Source organism: Plectrocnemia conspersa, unplaced genomic scaffold (assembly GCF_051122295.1).
Source record: "Plectrocnemia conspersa isolate PC_06_02 unplaced genomic scaffold, ASM5112229v1 ptg000006l, whole genome shotgun sequence".
Lineage (NCBI taxonomy): Eukaryota > Metazoa > Arthropoda > Insecta > Trichoptera > Polycentropodidae > Plectrocnemia > Plectrocnemia conspersa.
This window is the reverse complement of record NW_028277170.1, coordinates 7857858-7879690: the sequence shown is the minus strand read 5'-3', so window position 1 is coordinate 7879690 and position 21833 is coordinate 7857858. Positions and strand designations below refer to the sequence as shown.

The 21833-nt window shown below is 30.4% G+C and overlaps 1 protein-coding gene across 3 annotated transcripts in view; it reads left to right on the top strand.

Annotated features, from left to right (window-relative positions):
* Window positions 1-21833, top strand: part of LOC148234149 (uncharacterized) — a 76617-nt gene that overhangs the window by 9466 nt on the left and 45318 nt on the right. For 2 of the 3 annotated variants that reach the window (XM_088188281.1, XM_088188280.1), the window contains exons 2-6: window positions 14317-14635; window positions 18584-18764; window positions 20567-20870; window positions 20933-21237; window positions 21306-21686. In XM_088188281.1, coding sequence (XP_088044407.1) covers window positions 14317-14635; window positions 18584-18764; window positions 20567-20870; window positions 20933-21237; window positions 21306-21686 — 1490 coding nt within the window. Of the gene's footprint in view, window positions 1-5099; window positions 5275-14316; window positions 14636-18583; window positions 18765-20566; window positions 20871-20932; window positions 21238-21305; window positions 21687-21833 lie in introns of those variants that run through there. The other variant, XM_088188282.1, reaches the window with a different exon arrangement.

Genomic DNA, 21833 nt, shown 5'->3' with positions numbered 1-21833 from the left:
AGGAAATCCCGAAACATCGCAGACTAAAATATCTCGAAATAATTATGTCAGACTTAAAACTATTCCATAGCAAGAATTTCAGTATAAGATATGATATCTCTTTATATATACAATAAACATTGTATAACTTTTATATACTAGCTTTTCCATCGATTGTATGATTCTTCGATTATAATCACTATATGACATAATTAAAAAAATTCGCATTTACGCTAAGCTATATAAATAATTTAAAATAAATTCAATGTGTCACTTATTGATTTAAGAGCGTTTTTAATTTATGAATATTTTGCGAGTAGCATGAAAATATGCGAGCTTACGTTTCAGTGAAACAAAAGTATATTTTATTTAAAATGTGTATTTCGATTCACATTAAATTTATTTTTACAAATATTATACCCTGAGATAAAACTAACAATACTAGTTAATTTATATATGTTTTTATCTATGTATGTATATCTGTTATATGTAAAACATATAATCGGTTTTGTGAAAGTATATATGAAATAATATAATATATAATATATTTCTTTTATTGCATATTTTTTATTTCAATTTTCGCCAGAATGTCGTTATTTTAATGAATCAAAAAACCACTTTTAAATGTTTACATATATTTTATTAATTAGAAATATACTTAATTTTAGCTATAACATACCCCCACCTCACAGTCAATATTTTAATTCTGTTAACATAAAATATTGGAGGCTTTATTTTAAAATATTCCGATATGCCCCTTTTTACATCGTCTGCATTTTTTAATTATTTTCCGGCAATCGAAATAAATGATAGTAGGAAGGAGCAAGGTCTAGAGAATAAGGTGGATGAGATAAAACCTTCCAGCCAAAATTCTTCATTTTATCGAGAGTCAATTTCGCCACATTGTCGTATTGTTTTTGTATTCTCCTATTCTTACTTTATTCGTTTTCTTATATCTAAATATCCTTAAATTATATATATTTCTAGTATTACATTAATGTATATCTTTATTTAATATTACATACTTATTAAAATACTCTGGTAACATATTATTTTTTAATTTATACATAAACACTAAAACATTTATCTTAAATATTTCTTGAATATCCAACCATTTTAATCTATCAATCATACTTCTACAATTGGTAAATTTATTTTTAATTTATACTACTCCCATTGCCCTATTTTGTAATTTTTGCAACATCGTTAAATATAATTTATTAAGCATATACAACATTGTCGCACAAAAATTAAATTGGGGCAATAAAATATTATTGTAGTTTTTTTTGTATTTATACTTAACATACATATATCTCATCTGAGATAATATACATATTGTTTTTAATATGTTATTACAATGTTCCATAAAATTATTTATATTTTACATTTTTTTGTACTATTAATTATATCATTAATATATATTATAATAAATAATGGCCCCAAATTGGACCCTTGTGGTACACCGTGAGATATTATAAGAACAATTTGTTTTAACCTTTTGCTTTCTCATTTTAAAATAATTACACTGGTCAACATAGATTTTGATGACTGTTTATCATACGTATACAATTCTCTATGGTGACCATGATATATCACGTCAAGTTTTATTGTAAAACAAAACTGCTTTTAGATGAATCTATGAACAGATATCAATCACATGAATCATAATCGTCGTTCATTTCTTGGAATAATCCATATATATCCTTACAACAACACATCGAAATAAACAGTTATGTTTTCACTTCTTTTTCTAAAACAATAAATCCAAGTTACTGTTGAAAGTAAATTTTATTATTCCAGTCAGCTTTTTATTTTAATAGATTAAGGTCTCTTACCAGATCGTTAAGCTCACTTTGTTGAATTAAATATGGTTTCTTTTCGTCGTCAAACTTTCATTGCTCGATTTTCAACGTAGAAGCAAGAGGCTCTTCATAAAAATAATATCTTCTACACTGAATAGTGGAATAGTCTATTCAATAGACACTGGTATGTCAGATCTACGTAAAACTGGTATTATGACAGATGGAAAGTTCAGATACGAAATGCAATGATTATTTTTACTTGTGAATCATGTGACGTCAGTAAGGCAGAAGGAGCAATCTGTTACATGATTTTTTGGTTCCCTTCACACCATTGGAACACAAAATGACATCGTTCTTCCTTTTCCATTTAACCATTGAGTTTATCTTTCAAGATGTGCAGCAAACACGAGGAGCCCATGATTTCCCTTGAACACCAATTTGGCACCTGAAGTAGTGAAAATATGCAGTTTTAATCTTTAGAGTTATATTATTACTTTTCTTGGCAGATATACTATATGTTCTACATATCTAACAAAAACTGTCAACCACTGTCTTGCAGTGTCTTGAGCTGCCCTTGAATATTTTATTGATTTTACGTATTATTTTGAGGGTTTTTAAATGCATTTTCTCACTAAAAGCTACATATTTTTGAAAAAAAATGTTCGTTTTTTAATAAATAACTAAAATCCCAGCATGCCATACTCTTAAAATTGTATTGTGTTTTTTTTGAGAATTTATGGTTTAGAATCAGGGACGTCCTTTCAGTTTTTTCCAAGGAGAGGGGAAATTAGGCCAGCCAGTGGTCGTTTTTTTATTATTTCGATTTTAATATAATTCATAAAATGACATGTATTTTTCTGGCAAAATTCAAGGGCTAGCAAATGCATCCCCCGCCACTTAAATAATATTTCTGATAATTACAAGTTGTTTTCATCAATTGGGGTGCACTTAAAAGTCATATATAAAATTTACTCACAGCAATACTTTATGCTTATGCAAACAGATTTATTGTGGTATTTTTTTAAACAAATTGAAGTATTATTAATAGACATAGGATAATACGATTCTTATTAAGGAATGTATCTGAAAATTATCTTAAATTTATAAAATCTATGGAAAAATAGTGTTTATTATATTCAATTCAAGATATATAATTAAAACTATACTAAACTTATAAAATTAGAGTTATATAATTCATAATAAACATATTTCGAAGACACTGAATAACTTTAAATTAGACTTGTTCAAAGTATTTGTGGTACTCTATAGCATTAATTAAAAAATCGTTTTCACTTTTATTCTTCACAAATTTATAACCAACTGAATTAATTCCTTTGATTAAGAAAAAAGAGGACATCCTCATCCAAGTTAAGACATTTTTTTAAAAATAAAACGGGTTTGTAGTAAAATAAACAGATAAATTTTATTTAACCTCTGATTCAATAATCAGAGATCAAATAATAAAAGATTGCTGTAAGACTATGTATCTTCAACTGACTTGAGACCTCACTTCCAGGAAAGATGACGTTTGCCGATTTGTAACGGTAACCATCTCTAAGTTGGAGTAACTTTTTAACCATTAAAATGTAAGATCTATAACTTGTCTCTTTCACCAGTCTGTATGCACGCACGCAACCGTACCAAGGTAATCCATAGTTCAGTTTGTCCAACATAAAATTTTTTTAAATACCTGGGTTACATGGGCCGTTGATTTTGAAAGTGGGGCAAATCCATTTTGTAAAAAAAAACGTAGAGCAAATTTTCATTAGAAATTATATTAAAATTTATGTTTTTAATCAATTCACAATAATATCTACAAATGCGGGGTCCGCAGCCATTTGGGTATGGTCCGGCTGGTGACCATAAGACCGGCCTAATAAGGGTATTCATACCACTATTGCGTAGATTGAAACGTCGTCGGATGGTATCAACCATAAAAAGCAAATCGTCCTTTATCCTTCACCGGAAAAAAGCACAGCGTCTCTGAAACAATAGCGAAAGCTAAGCTTCAAGCTCGAGAACTCACAAATATCTATAAATAACATTGTAAATTTTTTACTGGCTATTTATTTTGGTCAATAATATTAATTGTTTGTTGATTTTAAAAGTGAGGCAAGTCCACTAAAAATAAGATAATTTTAATATAAATTGAAAAGCATGCTATGTTAGTTGGTTTCATAGTTACGAGGAAATAAATGAGTCTTACAGATTATTGGTTTTACACAGAGAAAACTGCGACTGAAAAATTATAGGGAACGCAAAGGACTTTAGATACCAAAAACTCCAATTTTTTTTTATGCAACAGATTTAATATATCTAAAGAAAGAGTGGACCGTGCTCTCAATGCAACAACATTTTGGAGAAGACTTTCGTGGAAAAATGGAAGGTTCCTCTAGGAAAACCAATGAAGAAGAAGTAAAACGCGCGAAGAAACACATTTAGAGTTTTCCTCAATCAGAAAGCCATTATACAAGGTCTCACAATCCAAATAGAAAGTATTTAAACTTTGAATTGAATATATTGAAAATGTACAATTTATACATTGATAAATGTAAAAAAATAACACAAGCTATGTTAATGAGAAAATTTATGGGAATAATTTTAACAAAGAATTTAATTTTCATTTTCATCATCCACGTAAATACACTTGCCAAAATTACGATTCGCTCAATATGAAAATTAAAACGTCACGCAATATTGAAGAAAAAACAAATCTGATGAAAGAACACGAAGATGCCGAACTAGTCAGAAAAGCCGTATAAGAAGAAAAGCACTAGCCTCAAAAAACCGAGGAAACTATTTTGTTTTTACATTTGATTTGCAAAAAGCGCTACCATACCATAAACTGACAGTTTCGGTTTCATATTATAAACGAAACATATATGTTTTAAATCAAGGTTTCCACAGTTTACATGATGGTGAAATTCATATGAATACCTGGGATGAACCAACTGCATCCAAAGGATCACAAGAAGGTCTTGTTAATTTGCTACTGTACAAACATTTTCGAAAACAGAGGACATTTTAAAGTTGATGGAGGAATTATAAGCTAATTGAAAAATGAGGACTTGTCCTGCTTTTGGATATAATATGGTAACTCAAGGAAGGATAGAATCTATCTGACGTCTTCGCGGTGTTGGCGATGGTTCGGCGCGTTCGCTCCCCTGGGCGGAAGCTCCCTCGCGAGAGCTTCCCTCGCCACGAATATGCCCCCGAGCCTCGGCTGACCCTCGCTGTCTCTTTGACGTGGTCGGCCGATTTCGTAAAAATAGCCGGAGTGCGGGAGTGAGAGCGGCTGGGCGCGGCCCGGCGCTCTTAGTCGGTGGCTGGACGTCCGCTGGCGTCGACCGAGTTGGCGGATGCCGGCGCCGACGCCGACGCCCACGGCGCCGTGACGCCGCTGCGAGGCCCGCATGGGGGGCAACTGCTGCAAGTGCGACTCGGCCCAGAAGCGCGCCGCGGCCGCCTCCAGCGCCTCCTCTTACCGACACAGGTGACCCCGACACTATCTAGGTCGGCCGGATCTCTTATGTCACGCCGGGATTTTGTTGGACGTGGTCCACGTGCGCCAGCTTTTGTGCAACGCGTCAATGGGGGGCCGACCCCGTTGGACGACTGTCAAGCGCGACCCTCATACCAAAACAAATCGAGACCGATAGACTTCTGGTTTTCTTATGGAAGACAAAGAGGGTTCAATCTAGGGGTTTGCTGGAGTCGTTTGTTGACTCTCTTGGAAGGATGGTGAATTTATGTAAAAGAATATGATTCATGTGATACTATTGATCACGAAACAAAATTACACGTTTTAAAGTTAATAATACAAGTGTCAATAAGTAGTAATTAATTCAATAATTTAGTTTTAGGTAAGTTGATTAAAATAGCCAATCTGCAATTTCCAAAAAAATAGCTACAGAAATAGATTATAAACGCAATTGTAATAAAAATGTTGTTATACAAAAAAATTAGATATTAATTTTTATATCTAAATTTTTGGTTTCTTACACATTTTTACCCAAATATGTTATTAATTCAATTTAAAAATAGGAGTGATACATATTGTATGTTGAATTTATTTAAAGCTAAGTGATAACATATTATGCATAACCCCTTTTTTAAAATTTAATTAGTAACATATTTTGGTAAAAAAGTGTTGAAATCTAAAATATGAAACCATATAATGAAAAGTTATATGTACATCTGAAATTAGCGTGTAATTCATATATGAAGAAAATTATTTATCTTTCTAGGAAAATAATGCTATATATAGCATCGCTATTACTCATTAATCTGAACTGAACAATGATTAGGATATTAATAGACTTTGTTAATTACATTTAATAATTGTTAAACATTTACATATTACACATCTAAGCACATTTTGTAGTATATGTAGGTTAAAGTGACTACAACTATGGTTATAATTGACAAGGTTTGACTTTAACATCGCGTAAATGAACGTGAACAGTATTTTTATAGAATATAATTTTTGGTTATTATATGTAACTTAATGTTGATATTAACTATATTATAAAAATTATTAATTGAATTTAAAAAATATAAAGAGTGTTTTTTCATGATGGTATAAAACTTTAAAATGGAATCCATTCAACAAAAAATGATCTTGTAAGCTCGTAAAGCAAGATATTCCATATAGTGGTTGGACACAGATCCTATTGCTGTGCATGGTGGCGAATCGACTCATTCAGGTCCTCTTCAATACTATGCTCCACAGCAGAAACAACTTCGGTGCGCACTGTACGACGTCTCTGCGGATGCGTATTATCAATTAAAATATGCGTGTTACGAAAACGTTCTATGGTTATTCGAACTACTTGCTCGGATGGATGTTTATGTCGACCGTAAAATGAACGTAGCGCACAATAATTTTCGTGATCTGAACTACAATTTTCGAAATAAATTTGCACTGGCGAATAGTGAAATTTCAAACCAAATTAAGCACAAATAAGATGTTAGATGTAAAATTGACTGTCGTTGGAAAAAGTGTTGCCAATTTGAAAAATACACTTTGCTTACATCTATGCAATTTAAAAATACGTGGGTATCAAACCTATAAAATATAAAAATCAAATAATTAAAAAAAAAGAACAATATGTTATGTAATTAAAAATTATAGAATTCAAAGTTAAATATAATATTATACCTACAAAAAGTCAACGTTGGCCCACCAACGCTGAATCTTTGTATGTATAAAAACGCTCGCCAAACCAAAACAAATCGCCACAAAAAATTCTATTGCTTAAAAATAAGCAAATACATACAAAAACATTAAATTTGATTTCTTTTGGTAAGTGAGTCCTCTAATAACGAGCTACTCCTCACGTATATGCTTCCTTGAACTACTTACATATAAAGTTAAACATAAAATATTGCTTAGCATTAATTTTTGTTCTCGCTGCTCTGAAATGTAGTAAGGTAATATTTGTGTATTTATATTATTTCTATACACCTCTTTATTAACGACGTCAAATTCTGAGCACTGTCTGATTTTGCAGAATAATATACTTCAAAGAGAACGCATTTAATAAGCATTTGCTCAGCTTATTTATCTACGTATCGGTATTCTTACGTTGTATTTTAAAATAAAATAATAAATGCTGTAAAACCATTTCCTTGATATTTTTGACGCGAGCTTCCTGCCAGTAGAGCACTATAAAAATATGATGTGTAGTGTATTTTTATCCTAATGAATGAAATTATATTGTTAAATATAATAAAGAAACAATTATGTGATATGAAATATGTATGCTATTAATAAAAGACACAGAACGTAACGTATAGCGTTCGTAGTACGGTGACAAAAAATGTCTCAACACAATAGATGCGTTTCGGTGACTGCTTCGCGGGTCATGTTCTCTCGTTTTATTTTCGTAGTGTCGTGTACGTCGTTTCATTCACGCGCCACCGATTAAATTATGAAATTTCGGCGATGACGTTTCGGATCATCTTCGCGGCATTTATTTTTGGAGATCCAACGTGCCGCGCTGGTACAATTCACACTTTCGGGAAATACGCTATTATAACGCAGAGTAGCAAAGTATTCCGCAGTAAGCTAGATATTAGAATTATTGAAGTATTGATTTAATCAAAATATGTTTACATATTTAGGCGTATAAGTAAAGCATAAGTAAAGAGGCAACGATTAAAGTCTCTGAACAAACACCTACTGTCACAGCTTAATCAAAAACAACAACAATACGCTGACGTGGGAGATAAAGAAACAATATATTGTATACTCATTTAGAGTTTTAATAATTAATTTCCTTGATAGATTTTAATATAAGAATCATATGAAACAATAAATAACACTTTTAATTATAAAGCTCAATAAATAATGTGAAAAATAGATTTAAATATAATTATTCCACAACAATTTTATATTTATTTTGCTATAAAATTAAAATTACCTAATTTTTATTCAAAATTACCTAATTGAGCTATGTATCATTAGTTTTATATACTTAAATATTTTAACAAAAAAATACTTATCAAATTAAAGATAAGTTGAGGGTCCGGTATATGCACACTCGCTAGCTTCGGTACCTCACGACAGAGAGGTACCGACAGCTAGTATTATATATTGATGTAATTATTTTTTTAATCTAAAATATGATAGTTAATAATATCTAATGCTTAATCTTTGTTAAAATATATTTATTTCTTACAAAAATATATATGTACGCCATATTTATTTAAATTAAATAAAAAAATACTAAAAAGTATTTTAAAATTTATTTTATTTGATTTTTAGTTTATGTCTGCGAATGATATTAATTTTACTGGACTGCTGGACTTGTCTTAAATGCTTGCTAAGTAATGTCTTATTTTGAATTTATAGATAGGATCTCAGAATGATAAAACCACATTAAGCTATTCAAAATGAATGTACTTGCATGATTTAAAAGTCTTTTTTACATATGTATTATATATTTTCAATATAAGATGATGTGTGATAATGAAAATATTTGCTTATACACCCACCTGAATCAATCTAAAATTGATTTGAACCAAAATTGCCGGACGTCATAAAGATTTAATTTTTTACGATGTGTTGAGGGTTAAATAGCAGAAACTCTGGTTAAGAGTTAACTATAGATTTTTGTGTTTAGGTTTTATACTATATTCAGCATGAGATGTTTTTAAGTAGTATATTTTAAATATTAAAAAAATATTTATTAATTATAATTTTTTTAGTAATAGTATAAATTAAATCTTTATACAAAACTAAATAACAATTAAATAAAAATAAATATACAAATATAAATATCTATAAACGAATGCTAATCTAAAGATAAATTATTATACATACAGAGTAAAAGCCAAATCTAAAGATAGTTCAAAGGAAAAGTCTAGGAACAATTACAATGTATTTATAGGCGTTTAATTCTGAGAAAAGCTCAAATAGTCAATGATACATCTGTTACGCAATTATTGCAGTGTGTGTAATTAAAATCATGTATACGTTCTAAGATACATTTGTATCAAGCTTCGTTATCAGTGTTTATTTTTTATTATGTTTTATAGATATTTTTGTAATGTTTACACGTTGGCTCGCTTTCACGACTTTTATTTGCTCGTAAAACTATAATACTAATTTTTTTTCATAAATTCAATCTGTTGTTTTTTTATATAGACGATCGAACCGTAAATAAGTAGCTAAGATCTGTGTCGCAGCCGAATGCCGAACAGACCGGAAAAGTGTGCCAAAAAGTTTTGTGATGCATCCGATATGTGCCATAGTTGAACAATGACTATTACTATACTGTTTTTTGGTTACATAATTGTACGAAAGATTTGTATTCGTATCGTAACTAAAATATTATTTATTTGTAATATAATTAAAAAATAATTAGGCAATTCAAAATATATTTTTTGTAAAACTGGAAGCACCAATAATATATACATATGTGTACTAGCACAACAGAACATTGTTTTAAGTCGATTACTAACATTTAAAAAACCTGGCTTCGAATCTCATATAAACCCTAGCGTTTTTAAATTTCTATTGTGTCTGGAAGATCGGAATTAATATTTATGTAAATGTCGTAAATAAGTAATATTTATGTAATTTATGTAAATGTCGTTTATTTTAAATTTATATTTAACAATTAGCCATGCTTTGGCCGTTGATTCTTGAGTACGTATTTTGTCTGGACTCTACATTCCAATATTAAAAAAAATGATTCGCAAAATTTACAACGGCTGAATTTTTACCAAGTGAACAATTATACGAAATTAATGTTATATAATTTTTTAGAAAATCAATTGCCAACTAAAAACATTTGTGAAATGGTAGATGATTCATTAATTATCCGTAAATGTTACGGATGGTTGGGAAATTACAATATCAAGAATAGCTCTGGATGTGAGAGTCCAGCAAAGAGACGATATGTCCTGGCTGCGAAAATGGAAGCAAATCTTACTCAAACTTTACATCAGCTGGCCGAGACACTAAACCTGTCCGATTCAACAGTGCATGAACACTTTAAGAAGATTGAGAAGACTTGTAGACAAGATGTATGTGTTCCATATTCCAAGAGCTTTTGGATCTTGTAGATGAGTCGCCTTTTCTCGATCATTTGATAAGCAGAGATAAGAAATGGGTATTTTACGACAACAATCATCGTAGAAGACAGTGATTATCCAAAGGTCAAATAGCTAAACCTACCTTGAAGTCTGGGATCATTGTAAACAAAGTTATTTTGTTGTTTATTGTGAGATTTCAAAGAGATTGACATTATTAAACTCTTAAATCTGGCCTAACAATAACAGAAAGCATCTATCGGGAAGTAAAAAAAGGCACATACTAATGATTAGAAGTCGAATTTTACAACACTACAATGCGCGTCCTTATGTAGCAAAATTGACTAGATAAAATCAAGAAATCAGGCTGGAAAATTTACCTCATCCAGCATATTCTTCAGACCTTGCTCCTTCCGACAACCATTTATTTTGATCGGTGCAACACTTCCTAGATGGAAAATCATACAAAAAGCAGACGATGTAAAAGGATGTTTATCAGAATATTTTAAATCTGCACATTCGCAATAAATAGTTGAAGTATTATGACACGATATTATTTTTAATATTTTGGTAATCATCACAAATCTGTAGCAAAGTTATAATAGCATCATTTAAATTTAAATTTCATAATTATATAAAAAAATAGTTAAAAGGTTCAGCTCATATCGCTTGCGCATTTACTTTATTTTCTGTCTTAATTTATATTTAATAAAGTACCTATTTCACTATATTTTTAAGTATTGTATATATGATTAATAAAACATATAATTTGTTTCATTAAAAATCTAAATTGCATAAATATTTGAGACAACAGTACATCAAGAAAGGAGTATATGCTTTTATCTGACAAGATTATTATCAAGATAATTTACAGAAAGTAATTTTATGTTTTTATATATGATACATACATATATACAGTGAATTTTTTGTTGTTGGATTTTTTAATTATTATATAGCGCAGCTATTTAATCTTCGGTTTAAAAATAAATTTAAATATTGACAAAACCAATGTATGTTTATATATGTTATAAATAGGAAAATGAAGAGAATATTGATGAAAATCTCCGAGTTTATCTACATAAACTCGATTGAGCGATCACTTGGAATGGGAACTATAAACATCTGAGAATTAGGTTAGCACATGCGTTCATCTCTACTAAATTTGGATTGTTTATATATGTAAATAAATATGTTCACATTCAAGTATTTTTATTTAAAAAGAAATTAAAGCTTGGTTGTTCTAAAAATACTTAAAATAAATATGTTTTATTATATTTTGTATCATATAATTATTGTGATAATTAATATATTATTATCACATTAGTACTGGTATAAGTAAACAATACTTTCAAATAATTTAAAACACAGCTACTATAAACGGTAAGCAATCCAAAACATTCAAAATTAAAATTGACGTCAGACAATTCATATTTATAAGATTTCAATTTTACTGTCAATATTTACTGTGATCCGTATCCTTGAAGCAAAAATACAATATATATGTAGCAGTGCAGTACTCATTCATTTTAGTAATTTAAATACAAACAAATTGCTATTTTATTTACCTAACATCTTAATCTGAAAATATCTGCGTGAAATATTTAACTTATTAGTAAGCATTCACATCAATAAAAAGTGATTTTATGAAGCGTATTTTTGCTCTGGTTTTCTTTTGTATGCCGATGATTTAAAATTGTTTAAAAACATTCAATTGTTTTTATTTTTATCTATAAAGTGATTTAGGTGGGCCTTCGTCAATCCTATGCCCTTTATTGTGAGAAAGTGTCATAAAGTGTTCTTTTTTATATAGTGAAGTACCCTTATATTTTTTCAAAATGTCGGTTTATTAAGTGTATTACGTCGCTGTGTACTGTATGGATAACGTAAAGGCAATACTGCGACTGTGCCAACCAAAAACATTTGCGATGTGTATGGGGAAGGTGCCCCTCAAAGTTCTACTGACAAAGGTATTTACAAAATTCCGATCTGTGAATTTTTCATTGATTGATAAAGCAAAGACCGGGTGTAATTAAAAGTGCAACGATTAAAATAAAATAATATAAATAATATATATTAAAAGTTCAGTAATTAAAATAAATAACATACATATATATATCACAATATATTCATCTGTTTTTTTTTTAAATATGTAGCATTTTTAACCAACGGATTAATAAATTTGTACACTCTTATTTCGGATAATCGTAACTGGCAAAAAATAATGGGTAATATATTTTATTGAAGTAAATTGGCTGGTATAAATACTTATGTGGCACTAGAGACTCCAATTACTCGAACCATCAACTACTCGTGTATCGAATATTAAAATTTTAAAATACTCGAGTACTCGAGTACTTTCGAGTATTTACCAAATGTACCAAAATAGCTATTATTCAAATTCGTGCACATATAAATAAATAAATAAAATACTTAGTATGTTAATTTTTACAATTATTTTAACTTCACGAACATACTTTTTAAAAACAATAATGCAAAAAGTGTTTCGAATTTAATATTACTGCTAACCTTTGGTTTTATTATTCCCGTTATGGAAAAAACCCTTTCCGTTGCTGTTGATGTTGGTCTTATTGTCATTAACGCGTTGGATAAGGCTTCTAATTTATATCTGTTCGCTTTTTATAGATATAAAATTTTTTAAACTCTCTTTTTATGTTCTCTTCTTTCATTCCCTTCTCTGCTTTTCTCTTATTACCTTCGACTATTGACAAAATAGCATTTTGTAATTCTTCTTGAATAGATTTTTTTTCTTAACAATATACAATATTCTACTCCTTCTGATTAATGCGAAGAATTTAAATCTATATCCTTCGAAGATGTATTTGGGTGAATCCCTTTCACTCTAGAGCTAAACGGTTCGCAAAGAACTGACTTTACTTTAAATGCCTTTAAAACACACAATTGTTTTGATTTATATTTTAAGCTGAGGGATCAGTATAAACAATTTACAACACTTTACGCTACAACTGCATAGTCATAAAACCTAAATTTTTTTTAGATATTTCATATTGTTCATTGCCATAAATTAGATAAGTCGGGACTGTCGAACAGAAAACACAAAAGAAATTTCTCCGTCGTACCCACTAACATAGCCGACGACCGGAACTATGCAACTATGGAACTATGAAAAAATTATACCTGATAGTAACCGCTCTAACTCGGGACTTCGGACATAAACGCCAAATAAAAGCAAGACGTTAACCTTTACCGGACCGAGTTAAAGTTATTTTTGTTTCTGAAATATTTCAAAAATTTTTAATTTCGAGTATTAATCGAGTAATTTTCAAAATACTTGATTATCAAGTACTTGAAAAATAGACAAGTATACTCGAGTATCGAGTACTCGATTACTCGAATTGGAGAGGTGGCACCCAAAAGCGGTCGATCAAAGACAATTTTTTGTTGAGATATAACATTATCAAGAGAACATAATATGCTAGAATATCGTTCCGATAATTAAAATGAATTTATAATACAATATTTATTAAAAATGTATAATATTATTTTTATGTGAAGTCCATTGGATTGGGAGCGCATAATACAAAAAAGATGTTATAAGCAATAAAATTATTATTATATATAAAATTATATTTATGAAGTAGATATCACAGTAATAGGTTTCAGATAATAAATAATATTTATAATAAACAATAATTTGTTTACGATAAGGCACACGCTGTTTTAATATGTTCATAATTGCTTCAAAAACACGATAATTGAAATGTGTGTATAATTGTTATATAATATGTTTTATGCTTTTGACCATCGTAATGCATTAGATTAACCAATCAAGATATAATAGTCTTAATTTTAATAAATAAAAATTATGAATTATATATAATTTACTAATTAATATTATTTTTTAAGGTATAAATGTTTTAAGTGGCACATATTTTCGTTACACCCGTGTTTTCGAGGTTGTCCCTGTTTTGCATTAATTTGCTGTGATTATGCTAACGTTCTTTTCGGTTTTCAGGAGCCGATGGTCATCGACGGTCGACGGCGATGGTGGCGAGGAGGAGATCGTGGCGAACGGGCGATTCCGCACGCATGCGGGTGAAGGACGCGCGTGGCTGTGCGCCGAGCACGCCGAGAGTGGCGATGCGGGCACGTACACGCTGCGCGCAACCAACGCAGCTGGCGCTGTTCGCAGGCGCGTGCTGCTGGCCGTGCAGCCGGCCGGCACGCCGATCGACCACCCGCCGACGTTCGTGCGACGGCTCACCGACCTCGCGGTCAAAGTTGGATCTCGCACCAGGCTACTGGTGGAGATAGCCAGCACTTCTGATGTCGAGGTTGGTAGTTATTAATTTTTAGGCACCAGTTTAGATTAAAGTAGATTCTCCAAGTGGCGATTCTTTTTTCTAAGGCAAAAAAAATGTTCGGTGACTGAAATGACATTCAAGCAGATATGGAGATTTTTTATGCACATCGCACAAGCTTGCAATATGGCGTCGAGGATGCGCGACTTCGTTATGAGGAGCGCGTGCCACTCTAACAATTTATTAGCGATCGCGTTCTGTACGATACGCTAGTTTGTAGTGTCCTTGAATATGGTACCATTGTCTTTGAAGCGAAGTACTATTCGTTGGAGAGGATTCAAATAAAATTTCTCAGAGATCTCTACAAGAGGGAGTACGGGTCATATTCACATTTGTATTCTAGTACATTTTTGCTAAGAGAGAGTGGCGATCGCGTCCCTTATTCTTAACCGCTGCGGCCAGGACGTCAGCGCTACAGAACGCTCATATTACACGAGCCATTTAGCTACTCAACTAGCTTGCCAAGCACAAGGGTGTTTTCGGTATTGCTATGAGAAGCTAGAACAATTGGTGTATATTGGTGCTCATTTATTTAAAGTGTGCAACATGATTATTTTAATAATTTTTGCTAGTATATAACATTTTGCGCGAATCTTTAATAATATTAATGTTGATGAGTATGTATTAGAGCCTATGTTTAATTGTATGTATTGTATATGTATAAAACCGCGACTTGTACTTAAATTGTAATGTATATATCTTCCTGGATTTTTAATTTTGTAATAAATATTTATATTATATATAAAAAATTGCAATGTTTCCAAGATATTTTTTTTTATACCAGTTTTAGAGTTTGAATAAAGGTTTCAGACATATTTTTGTAGCTTTAACTCAATAGTGGATTGAAAATAATTTTGTCAAAATTCCTTCTATTTATGTTTGGCATTGTGCTAATTACGAACTAAATTTATTTGGAGTTGAAGCTGTTAATTGTATCTTAAGAAACGGTATATTAAAATATTTTTTTAATAAGCTTCTAGTTCTATACCAGTGATGATGGGCGAACTTTTTGAGCTCAGTGTTACATCTAAGCTTAAGCTCTTAACTCTTTGAGCTCAATAATTAATATTGTGGTACTTGCAGCCCTAGTAAAAAAAGAGTTATATTTTTAATATATTTATTTACTAAAAGAGCAAAAATAAATTATTATTTATATTGCATTAAGAGATATCGAAAGTCTCTTTTTAATTTATTTTACTGATGTCTATGTTCAGTTTCATTATTATGTCTTTGATGACATTGATTGCTAAGTTGTAAGAGATCAGAATGTCTTGGTGTGCCACCTTTGACACGGGTGTCATATGTTTCTCATCACTGTGCTATAACATGCTTCGCCAAAAAGTAATAAAGAGTGGCAGTTATGTGATGAATTATTAAAGGTTAAGGTAGCTGGTTTTCATTCAGTTTTGACCGTGTGATATGCTTTTGATCATTTCGAAGATGCGAGATACAATTATGAATGTACTGACGATGGCTTAAAAATAAAAATATCATTTACATACATTTTATTGAACCTCCAAAAATTTTCTGAATTCAGTTTGGACCTGTTAGAATATGACATGAACTTTTACAAGGCAAACCAGAAAATAAATGCACTTGTGCGAGTTTTTGAAGAGAACCTTGCAAAGCCTCTCAAAAACTCCCATTGTAGGAGTGGGCACTCTTGTGGTAAATATAATAGTATGCTAGTAAATAACATACCTTAAAGAAATCATACATTTTTAATAAATTCTCAATCAAAAATCATAGATTTAATGAAAAGAGAGGTATTTTTATACAATACCTAATATACTATTTTTATTATTTATTTTATGAAAATTTTTTTAATGTATTTTTTGTTGGTAAAATGAATAAATTATATGATGATATTGTCAAAGATCCTATTTTAAATATTGTTTGTTGCCAAGCTGGCATAAATATTTGTACTAGTCTGGAATAGGTTTAGATTGGGGAAAAATTTGTTGTAAAATCTGGAATTTATTAGAAATATTAATCGCCTATTATTAAAATATAGGTTTAGGTCTATATAGTAGAGTCTGTAAGGTCTTGACTGTTAATTTAGAGGCTATGGGTTTGAACCATGGCAGCGGATTTTTATTTATAAAAATACTGCTGTAAAGTAGCATACATATATTGATTATAAATTATAATGCATATAATATAATGTAATTAACTATGTAGCTGTCACCGATTTCGTAGTTAATACTTACTTGTGGGTATTCATTATATATGATTCACTTACCCAGTTGGTACAGTTTAATCAGTTGTTACGCATTGGGCCTACGCCTGTTAGGTTACAATAAAAGATTAAAATTTAAAAAATATTAATAAAATAGTATTTATTTTTTAAACGTTTATTTAATGATTTTATAATTAAATACACTATAAAAAAGTAAATGCAACTCTAATTTTTTATATAGAAACCAATGATTTTTGCATAATATATTAAAAATTGTGTTTGACCGCGCATTGATATCACTTTGAAGTACTTAATGTTGGAAGCACGACTTGAAAAATAAATTGAAACATTATTTTAAAAAAATAATAAGATCAAGATAGTTTTTATTTAAAAAAAATAAAATTAATTAAGTGACACATTTAAATAATGCAGAAATATATTTTAAGCGAAATAATAAATCAATCTGTAAGTCATCAATGGCGTTTAAAGATTGGCTGATAACTTAATTCTTTTAATTACAATTATATATTTAGATTAAAAGTCACAATAAAAAAATGTGAAACAATATTATTTTAGATACAACACGCACAATGGAACAATGTGTGGAGTATTATAATAAGCGAAGGTTATCAACGGTTGTTGCCAAAGGAATAAACGATTCTTATCTGATGTCAACTATTCGTGTTAATTTAAAACATGGCGTAATTAATATTTATTATTTTATTGATTTTTTAATAACTCAATACTGCTTATGAAAGGTAGAAAAAAATATTCTTGACTATATAAAAATATAGATTAAATATGATATAGCAATTTAAGCTACTACTAGATCAAAAGTAATATATTCATAATATTTTTCATTATATATATAAACGTATATTATTTTTGATCCATCTTCTACTACATAGCTGCCAATTAATTATCGTAAAAATCAATAATGTTGATGTGACGTTGTAGCAAAAACACAAGAGTCTAACTATATCGATTCACAGAAAATCTATAAAACATTCGCGTTAACCATTTTGGTAATTGATCTCTTCTAAATTGATCACTAACAGTTTATTTTTAAATGCTGTCGGTTATTTTTAAAGACAGAATTCTGCACGTCACATGTCTGTGTGTATATTTATGTATTTGCGAGTTAGATCGTGAGTTCCATGACAATGTTTCTATTTTTTAGATCGAATTTTCTCGTTCTCGTTGCTATGTATCATAATTAAACGCTTGGGTTTATTTGAGATGTTTTTATGCTATTTAAAATACGGTAATGCATTAAATCATCATTAAGATACTATATAAAATAATAAAATAATAAAAATAAAAATGCACAACAATATACATATGAGTCTATATTTTTTTGCCCAAAGTTGTTTAAGCTGAATGGATATTTAAAACTATTAAATAAACACTATACAGTTTGTGTGTTGTGGTATAAAGCGACTAGAATAATTTGGCACAGATTTTAGAGGTGAGGTAAGCTGACATTTAAAAAAATGTTGCATTATAGTTTTTTTTTATGTTGAGTTATAATGGAATTCACTAAGAAATATAAATTCAATATAACTCATTGTGATTTTATAATTGCAATATATTATTTAGGAAAGATAATCCGTATATATAAATACATAATACTATCGTACAGAAAGTTTATGCCGCAAACATAAATTATTATATTCTCGTTTAAAAAAAAAACAATTGTTTTTTTTTTTTTTTTATAATAATAGATAAATTTATGTTTTCAGGTCGTGTGGTTCAGGAACGACCGGAGGCTCATGGAAGCCGAGCGATTCCGGATATTTCGCGAAGGACGCTTCTTTTGCGTAGAAGTTAGTCCTGTGAGTGTAGAAGATGGTGGAAGGTGGACTTGCACTGCTGAGAATTGCGGAGGACGTTCGTCATGCTCTGCTCATCTCAACGTGCTCGGTAAGCTACTTAGAATAAAATGTATGAAACACAATATCCGAGATATAAAAAATAGAGTGAGTTGTATGTTCGTTACTTACTATTTAGTTGGCACTAACAAAAACTTGTTTTATTGAACTTTGATTTTAATTAAATAAATTATATTTATATTAGGAATATATAATACAAAGACCCAATTCGAGTTTCCTATGTTGGCAGCACTGTAAACCCGACAGTTGTCAATAATCACGCATGTTCAAAGAGCCAAATGTTAATTTGCAACAACACATACCCCTGCAAACCTGAAACGTTGGAGCACCTAAAAACCAAGATACGCAAGTGATGTACGAAATATCTCGCAATGTACGAAAAATTTATCGAAAGGATCGGCTGATGCAAAAGATCCAGAGGTGGCCATTTACTTAATATTATTTTTCATAATTAATAAAATACATCAAATGTTCGGTTATTAAAAAAATCCGAATTTATCCTTAAGTTTTTTTTTTAAAAAGGTCGGAAGCTGAAATTGTAACTTGATCATTTACAAACTTTTAGGCCGGCAGCACAGTTAGGTTTACGCATCAGGAATTCAGATTCGAATACACGCATTCCATACAAAATGGCGTTCGGAAAATATACGAACGTGTGCGTCATGTATAACATTTTGTTAGGTTTCCGAATCTGAATTATATTGCATGTGCGACCGGCATTAAGGACGAATTGTTAAAAATTTGTAATCTGATCATGAATAGCAATTAGTAATACTTTTGGATTAAGTATTAAATTAAAAAAAATGAAAAGGGACTGGGTTTGATAAAAATAATATTTTTTTTGGAAACATCTACCTTTCTTTTTAATAAATTCGAATTAAATATTTAAGGTGACCTTATCTTTATGTGCTAAATTTTATTTTAATTTGCATAGCGATCGACACTATTTATTATTATTTTATTATAAGCAACCAAATTATAGATAATACTAATTTTTATTAAATAAAATTTAAAAAATATTTGCTAAGGAGAGTATCGCTTTTTTACTTTATCTCTACATATTCACAACATAAGCTTTAATATTCAAAATTAAAATAAACAATTTTTCGTTGATACGAAACACGCAGTAATACGATCTATTAGCCAACAAATAATCACATTTATTGATTTCAAAGCTTCATATGAATCAATACATAGAGGTAGATTATATTCAGGCATAACCCTGTTTAACATTGCATTGAAAAAGGTATTCAACATAACAAGCAGTATATATATTTAATGGATACAAATCTTTGCCTATGTAGATGCTATAGATATTGTAGCAAGTTAAAAAGAAGTACTAATAAAAGCATTCGAAGCTCTTGATTCATCAACAGAGAAAATAAGCATAAGAGGTAACGAGCAAAAAATAAAATACATGTCGGGGAGAGCATCTTGCAAATATCCAAATAAATTAGTCTTTTTTATATACCTAGGAAGTCTGGTAATATTATTTTTAAAGTACAACACATTAAAAATAAGATCCTTAGTGATGCAGATGAATTTAATTCACCAGTAATGATAACATTGAAATTGTCATTAACCTTAAAAAACCTTCTTTGGATTGATAACTTCAAATAAATCCCTAGATACGACTCTATAAATTATCATTAAGTTTATCGAACTTAGTGGTTCTATCGCTACTGTACACATTGCACATAATATGCTTCTAAGAAATCTATAAAATAAACATAACTCTTTCACGTTAATTTCATAAAAATACGCACCGATTTATTATTTTTAAGTAAAAAATATTGTCTGGATTATTTAATAACTATTATTTTATATTTTCAGTTCCTAAGGCTTATAAGAGACCAGAGTTCCTCGAAGAACTCAGAGCTCTTCTTACCGAGCAAGGAACTGTATCATTGGAATGCAAAGTCATCGGAGTACCGACTCCAGTTTTAAGATGGTTCAAAGACAGCAAGGAGATAAAGGCAGGAGACGTATTCGCTTTAACGGCAAATCCAGAAGATCCTACATCGCTAGGAACATATACATGCGAAGCAGTGAATTGCATGGGAAAAACTTATTCTTCTTCGGAAGTTCATGTCGTTGGAAGAGGAAGTCGGGAGGGTTCTTTCAAACCGGCTGATAGGTACAATTTTAATGAATGTCTTTGAAGCTATGACTGTTATTTAAAAACATATATATTTGTAGTTTTAATTCATCGGAACCTCCACCCATATTCACTAAAGAATTAGAAAATCAAAGCTTGAAAGTAGGAGAGAAACTGGCCCTTAGTTGCCAAGTTGTTGTGCCATCTTGGCCTAAAACAGTCGTGTGGTATAACAAAGAAGGAAGAATTGAACCTAGCGATAAGTATAGAGTTTTAGAGGACGGTCTTGGTGGATACATGGTCGAAGTTCCATCATCCGAGTGGAGCGATGAAGGCGAATGGAAATGTGTGGCAACCAGTAATGAAGGGCGCGTTGGGATATCCACATGTTCTGTAGCCATGACAGGTAAATATGGTTTTACATCGACGCTGAATTAATTTTATCATAATTATGCTTTATTTAAATTTTTTCAGTTCCTAAGAACTACAGAAAACCACGATTCATGGAAAATCTGAGAGCTGTACTCACAGAAGAAGGTTTAGTATCATTCGAATGTAAAGTTGTTGGTTTTCCAACTCCTTTATTGAGTTGGTTCAAAGATGGACAGGAATTGAAGCCGGGAGATGTGTACCAATTGACTGGAACAAACTCCCTGGGTTCTTATTGTTGCATAGCCAAAAACTGCATGGGGAAAGCTACCAGTTCTGCAGAGCTGACCGTTGAAGACATTCAGAATCAATTAAACGACGAAGAAAGAATGCAGCTGTTCTCTAATAATCAGGCGCCAAAGTTCATACAAGGGTTAAAAAGTCAAGAGGCGAAAATCAACGAAAATTTTCGGTTTACTGTAAAATGTAACTATATTTTTATTTATATATATTATTTATTTATTTCACAATTTTAACCCTTATATTATTATTAATAAACAGATAATAATTGAAATAAGTCTGGTTTGCCTAACTTTTACCGGTAATTGGTTATACATATTAACATCGACACTT